Genomic DNA, 7,489 nt, shown 5'->3' with positions numbered 1-7,489 from the left:
CCATTTTGTACCGCTGCACGTGTTTCTAGTGGGACTATGTTTACGAGCACAAGAGTTCAGCGAGCCACCGAAGGACCGCCCTGCAGATTTACTATTGGTTCTGCAACGTAGGGAGTTTTTTAAACTCTGAAATTGTATCCGCCCATCTAAACACAAAATCAGGGAGAAAGTCATCAGTCTTTAGTTAAGCAAAGCGTCTAAAGACTGACTTGTGAGTCTAGCTGCAGTGTGACTACTCGAGGCATTTGTGCACCATGTACGTACGTCCGCTAAAAGTGCTTGTTTTTGCCAGTGACAGACTCAGATTATTATTCTAAGTCTCTGACAACATTGTGGAAAGGATCCCCAGAAAGATAGACCTTTTTGTCAGAGAGTTAGATCCTTTTTGTTTAACTAGAAACAGCCTGAAATTGCTATCACCAAAAACCACCAGACTCCATTTAAATAATCAGTAATTTAATCTTCACAAAACACTCTTTATTCATAGTGAACAGAAACAACATAAAACTCACAAAAGTTGTTTATGTTCGTCTTTCCACAGTTCCAAAAATCACCTACTCTAGCTAAGTTGAAATAAACTCTTAACTCACCCAGTTAGATGGGAAAATAGGCTGGATCTGTACACGCTAAAATGACTGTTTATTTAAATGGAGTCTGGTGGGTTTGACGATAACTAAATTGGGGCTGTTTTTGGTTAAACACAAAGGATCTTACTCTTTAACAGAAAGGTCTGTCTCAGTAGGGATCCTTTCCATTATGTTGTCAGACACTTGGAAAAATAATCTGAGCCGGGTTTGGGCAAAAACAAACATTTTTAGTGGACGTAACGTGACGTTGCACAAAATGCTGGTTTTGTCGCTGCTGGCTGTGGCACTCTCACTCAATACTGAACCCGTTTCAAAAACTGTTGCTCCCATTAGTCACTTAGACACAAACCACTGGGAAAAAAGTCCAAGGTTGAACAGTAGCAATGTTCCCCTTTGAGTTGACTTTTTAGTGTTTTATTCAAGTACTTTTGGAAAGAACTGCAAACAAAATGACACAATTTAAGACTTAAAATCAAAAAAATATTTCTGAAATTTGAAAAATGTATATCCTCCAAGACAGTATGATGGATAACACAATATTAAATACATACCATGGTCATTTTTAAGGAAGAGTTGTTTGGTGAACTCTTTTTAAACCAAATAGTTTTAACATTTAAACACCAGATCTTTTAGAGTGACGGAACACACAAGTAAAAACAGTTTAATTCAAGACCAAGTTGTGTGTTCTGTTGTTGAGACCTTAGTTAACTTCCACACTACATGATACTGAATGACAATGAGACCACAGCAGGCATTTAACAACAGCTCCAAGTTAAATGTGAGAGTTGTGCGCTGTGTGTTCTCAGAGCCGTGAGATGTGTGAGGAAACAGCTCTGAATAATTTGCTCCAGGCTACAAATGTGCCTGTTAAGGTGTGTTAAATGTCGCTGCCCTAACAGCATCAATCTGCCACACAAACACCTCCACATGCTGCATCATGAAAATCCAGCTTCACTCGAATATCAAGTGGCACGCCGTCTGGATGGAGCTCCGCAGCCAAATATCGATCACAAATAGTAAACATGTCTGATTTTAAAGTGTCGTTATTGATAAAGCTTTGAAACCACACTGCAGTTTTCTGTTGGGGGGGTGTGGAGGCTGATTGGTGCTCTGTGTTGCTAGGTGACCAGGAAGTTGGGTGTTCCCGCCCTCAAGCAGGCGATGGAGTGGTTTGGTTTCCACGGCGGCGCCTGTCGATCACCTCTTCAGCCGCTCACAGAGGCCGAGGCTCAGCAGCTGAGGCGGGACTTCTCCTCAGACGGCTGGCTGTGAGGTGACATGGGCAGGGTGCGTGTGTGTGTCTGCGTCTGTGTGTCTTCACTTAAACTGGAAACCTTTTAGCTGTTCAGTCGTCAGACCTGTCAGTGTGATGTGGCACAGAGGGGGAACGCAACAAGAAAAGAAATCTGTTGCCACCTCACATAAAAATACCAAAAACCAAATCAAACAGGATCATATAGAGTTCATTATACACTGTAGGTCTGTTTCAAAATCACTTACATCCACAGTTTTGTGTCACAAAAAAAGCCTGAATCAAAAATGTTTACAAATTACTACAACTTCAGAGTTCTTTCTCAGGGAACAACTGTAATTTAGATCCTTGTTTTACTACTAAATAAATAAATAAAACCTTCAACAGACGGGATGATGAATCGATCAGTGTGTGTCACTACACATCCATGTGGGTCATATCAAGGTCACACTTTGTACCCAACTGTTTAAAACTAAGAAATATTATTTTTAAATGACCTTTTAAATAATTGTGTTTACACTGAAAGAAATCAGTCATACCATCAAGTTGCTTCACTGCTGCACCTCATTGGCACAGATATAAAAATTCAGTAAACGGAAAAGTTAACAAAATGTTGTTTCTGTACTTGTTTCAACAATAAAATTGCATTTCACTTAAATAATATATGTTTTCCTTTCATTTGAACCGTGAAGAAAAACAATGAGTTTCTTCTTTCTTTTCTTGTGCTGCTTTCAGACGCCTTTCGCAAGTATTTTAACCTTTGAACCCTGAGCTAATTAGTGTGTTTTCTTTCAAATAAATAGGGGGGGAAGGCAACGAGCAACTGGTAAGAAAATTAATAGATTTAGAAAATTATTTTTAAAAAGCTAGGGAATTTTTTAAAGCTCTTTTTCCAGGTCATTTCTTGTTTGTTTGTCGGAAACATTCTTTTCATTAGAAACATTCTTATTTATTTATTATTTATACATTTTTCAATTATTTTTTTAAATGTTGTGTGTTACTGTTGTGTTGTGTGAATTCTCCTTTGTTCTTGTGTGTGTGCAAATAGTTTTGCCAGCTGTGCACTTTTCACTGCGTGGCTCACGTAGTTGCTTTGTCGAAGCACTTTGTGACCTATGTCTGCGAAAAGCACTATATAAATGAATTTTATTTATTCACTTACGTTATCTATTTATCTTTGATAAATTTTCTTGCTTTGAATTTTCTCTTTTTACTAATTTCTTGCTAATTTTAGTGTCATTTCTTCTTCAGTTGCTCATTGCCGTCTGTTTTTGAAAGAAACCAAGCCCATTTGTTCAGGTTTCAAAGGGTTAAATATCATTGCTCTCTCTGCAGACAGATTGGTGTTATAGTTGAAGTGTTCACAGAGGTAAGTGTGGTCATGGAGTCAACATTGGGTGGGACCAAAAACTAATCTCTTACTTCATTATGTTATTTATCACAAGCAACTACAGCAGTATACAGTATACTATATGAATATACAGTAAATGAAAGCTGCCACTGTCTACATGAATTATACATGCAGGGCAACATAAATGATGGAGACATTTAGTTGAATCATTTAATGTTTCTTTGATAGAGACAAATACAGTATGCATATAGAATTGCAAGACAATTATCCAGTGCACTGTATTACAGCTTTTACAGCTACTGCAGAGTTCCAGTGCCCGTCGCTAGAAGGGCCTTACATGATCACATCATAGATAATTTACAACCTCAACAAAAGTAAATCAAATAAAAACACAGACAGCAGTAGTTGTCTCACATTCACAGTGTCATCACATCAGTAGATCATCAAGGGAAACCACTAGATCCCATAAACATGACCTGATAAAGACATTAATGTTAGCGAAATACACCCTGACCTGTACAGTAAACGCCCTGCAGCCTCCACGCCCCAACCTGTCAATATCTATAAGAATTTTTATTATTTTTACAAATTTCAATTACATCGGACACACAGCATATTGCATGCATTTCCCGAGCCAGTATTGGCAAAGAATAAAACAAATGTTAAAAAAAACAAACTTCCATTTAGCACATATACATCATATACGTCTGAGCCAATTAGGAAGATTTATAAGGCAACAGTGAGGTCAACAAGACTGTTGGGGGGAGCTGCAGGGGGGCCTCACATGTGTGCGTTACAGTGCTGAATATGCCCGTGAGCAGTGTTCTGCTGGGGTATGGCAACACCACTTGGACAAATCACATGCAGAACGGCAGCACTCTAGTGCTAGTGTGCTGCAGTAAACTGGAACTGGTAGTAACAATAATGGTAATTTCAATCAATTAATCAAATTTTATTTACATAGCACATTTCATACAAAGTAATCTCAATGCGTTTTACATACAACATGTGTGAATAAAAACAATTAAGTCTAATTTCTTAAGTTTATTTATGATTAGGATTGAATTTGCGCGTGGTTATTTTGGACAGTGTGCGGTTGCTTTTCATAGACGAGAAATATTTATATTTTTAGCATGTTTGAATATCCCCTCCAATATATATTGCACCTCTACCTCTATACCTTGAACCTCAATGGGCAATTTATTTATTTGTTTATTTGCTGTTTGATGGAGGCATTCAAAAAGAGCTCTCTGATTGGCCATTTACTTTTCCTTACCTGTTTTCTTTTTCTGGTTGACAGGTAAATGCTTTGCAAAGAAAAAAAAAGTGTTTTGCAAAAAGTTAAAAATATCCATGTAGGTGGGAATGTGTGGTCTATGTGACTGTTGCACCAGGGAATTCGACAAGAAGAAGATGCTCCTACATTTCTTTATAAACCTCATACTTCAGGAGCTGTGACAGAGAGTTTAAGTACTTAAAAAAAGTCCACATCTAGGTTCTAAACTCACGCCATCCTGTAATAATGCTGTATAATATAGTAATGGCTGACTGGAGTTTATTAGCTGGAACTAACAGTGGTCTCAGGCTGTGCTTCAGATACCTACATAATAAACACTCAGTTGTTAAAGACTCTATATAGTCATGAATCCTCCTCATTTTGCGCCATCACTGACAAGTGTAGTGTTGAAATTTATACATACTGTAAAGGTGTAGCCGTACATTAAGCAAAAGGTGCCATGCACACCTTTGTGTTCTGTTGAAGACATTTTTAAGGGCCCTATGGAGGGCATAAATCTAACACCAAATAAAGGCAGAAAGTTAAAAAGTAGTTAATGGCAGCAAAAAAAGGAGCTTCCACTTGAGTGGAGATCAGCCAGAAGACCTGAAACCTATTAGGCGTTTTTTTTTTCTGTAAAGACGGTCGGCTGCAACGATTCATATATCTCTAATGGGTAATCTGGTCGACAGGAAAGGTTGGAGGTTCATTTTGTTTAAAATACAGATGTGATAAATGTTTCCGCTGATAGATTTAAAGATCCCATATGAGCCAGAGTTCAGCAGGAGGCAGAACTGAAGGTCACACTCACATTTTGCAGCTAAATAAACGTGTCAGAGCACTCTTAGATGTGAAAAAATTAAAAGCCGCAATTAGGCAGTAATTAAAGCCAAGCGTAGCAGGTAGCCATGGCAATGAGAGCTCTCAGCTTTTTTATATCATGGTTTCTTTGCTTTTATCTTACAATGACTCTAATTAACACCTTTTTAGCACAAGATATTTTAAAGAAAATACTTTCTGTATCATAAAGACAGGATACATTGACAACATAGAGTAGAGATGCCGCCTTTGACACAGAGAAGTGACGATAACTTGAGCTGACGACAACTACGCTTGTTACTGTGAGTGCAATAAAACCTCTGTGAGGAAAGTGTCCGTACACCTGTTGAGCAGCATGTAAACGTGTAGAGAAGTGATATTTGAATCGGCTCTGTCCGCAGTCTCTCACCCACCGCCACTAATGTTATAAACAAGCACAGTCGCTTTCCAGCTAATTGCAAATTGTTACCTACAAGCTGAAACAACAACTGCTTATGTTAAAAGGTTTAGCTTAGTTTGAGAGGACAGGAGGACTGATACTGACTGATGTCTGTGTTCTTTATTCTTTATAAACTTAACTCAGTATTATGATGTCAGGAATATGATTTATTTTATTGACATTTTAATTTGTTTCCAGTGAGATTTTGTGTTTATATGGTGACTTTGCTGTTTAATATCACTGTTGCTGCTCCAGAAACAACATTTAGTTCTGAATTTATTCTTTTTTATAAATAATTCCTTGTAAAATCTACAGTATAGTGATGCGTTCGTTTTATACTCGGAGGTCGGAAATTCCCAGTTCCCAGTCGAAGTTTAAACTGGAACGCACCCTGAGATCGGATTTCCAACTCGGAAACTTAGAGCAACCACATCAAGCCCGACTTACAAATTCAGGATGGCTGCCGGTCACATACATAGTGAATAAACACTCTGCTAAAGTACTGTTTATAGCAATTTTATCGTATTTGTTTTACATTAGGTCAGCCTCATCTGTGGCGTTCATCAGTTGGAGTGCATGATGGTTTTGAAGCTGTCTATACTCCGAAAGTGCAAGGGCAACAAAGGCTTTCTTGCGGGCGTCCATGTTTTTTTCCGACTTGTCCACCGTTGTCAACTAGAATGCAAAAACTTTCCCACTTCCGACTTCCAACCTCCGAGTACAAAACCAACGCACCATAAGTTCACTGAAAATCTCTTTCACATTCTAGCAAACATTCGTATTGTAACGGAAATATCTCAATATACCTCAATACCAAATTGAATCGGAAATCGAAATGAGTCAGGACCTTGTGAATCGAAATCATCGGCAATACCCAGGCCTAGTCATAGATGCATATTCATGTGGAGCATGTCACTCTGAAAAATTTTATGAAGTGCTTCCCAGCACCCTGCCACCATTTTTCTGCTGAAGAAAAATCCTATGTGAACACAGGACCTAATTCACCCAGTGAGATGTTAAAATATGCTGATTCTAAAGACGCTAAAATCACTGCTTAATTGAATGGAGTCTGGTCTGTATACTGATTTTGGGGCTGTTTGTGGTTAAACAAAAGGATTTTACTCTTTGACTAAAAGGTCTGTCTCTGTAGGGATCCTTTTCATATGTTGTCAAACACAATCTGAGCCTGTCAGTGGCAAAAACAAGCGCTTCCGGTGGACGCAAAGTGATAGTGCGAACATGCCCTGTGTGGTTACAGCGCAGCCTGTTCTGCCGCTGCTAGCTGCTGCACTCACATATCACTGGATCAGTTTCATAAATTATTGTTCCCAATAATCACATAGACACAAAAACATGGGAAATTAGGGTTCAGGTTGAAAAATACTGAGGTTACTCTTAAGTTAGAGCTGCGGAGCTTTTGATCATTCTTTGTGTGCTCATCTCTACATCTCTGACTGACTGTGTGACATTCTGCTCTCAAGTTCAAACTCTTCTTTATTAATTCATCTATTTGGGAACATCACTACAATACCACAGAAAAGGCATTTACATCTACAAATTATTTTTGTCTTCCTGCCCAAGGATTTCTGATGCTATGAGGTAAATCTTTTCATTAGCTTGTTTGTAAAGCTTCTTTCCAAGGGCGGTCACGGTGCTTCAGATTTTTGCCAAATAGCTAAATAAAGAAAAATCTCTATGGCTGCTAAACTTTTTGCCCCTTTCAGAGGCAGAAAAACAAAAAAGACTTTTGACATTCTTTGAAGCT

The 7,489-nt window shown here is 38.4% G+C and overlaps 1 protein-coding gene across 1 annotated transcript in view; it reads left to right on the top strand.

Annotated features, from left to right (window-relative positions):
* hoga1 (4-hydroxy-2-oxoglutarate aldolase 1) overlaps positions 1–2,500 on the top strand; it is a 29,914-nt gene extending 27,414 nt beyond the window's left edge. The window contains exon 7 of the mRNA XM_050044060.1: positions 1,710–2,500. Coding sequence (XP_049900017.1) covers positions 1,710–1,859 — 150 coding nt within the window. The 3' untranslated portion in view covers positions 1,860–2,500. The remainder of the gene's footprint in view (positions 1–1,709) is intronic.
* The last annotated feature ends 4,989 nt before the right edge of the window (positions 2,501–7,489 follow it).

Source organism: Epinephelus moara, chromosome 5, assembly GCF_006386435.1.
Source record: "Epinephelus moara isolate mb chromosome 5, YSFRI_EMoa_1.0, whole genome shotgun sequence".
Taxonomy (NCBI): domain Eukaryota; kingdom Metazoa; phylum Chordata; class Actinopteri; order Perciformes; family Serranidae; genus Epinephelus; species Epinephelus moara.
The sequence above is the reverse complement of the archived record's forward strand: the minus strand, read 5'-3'. Positions and strand labels throughout refer to the sequence as shown.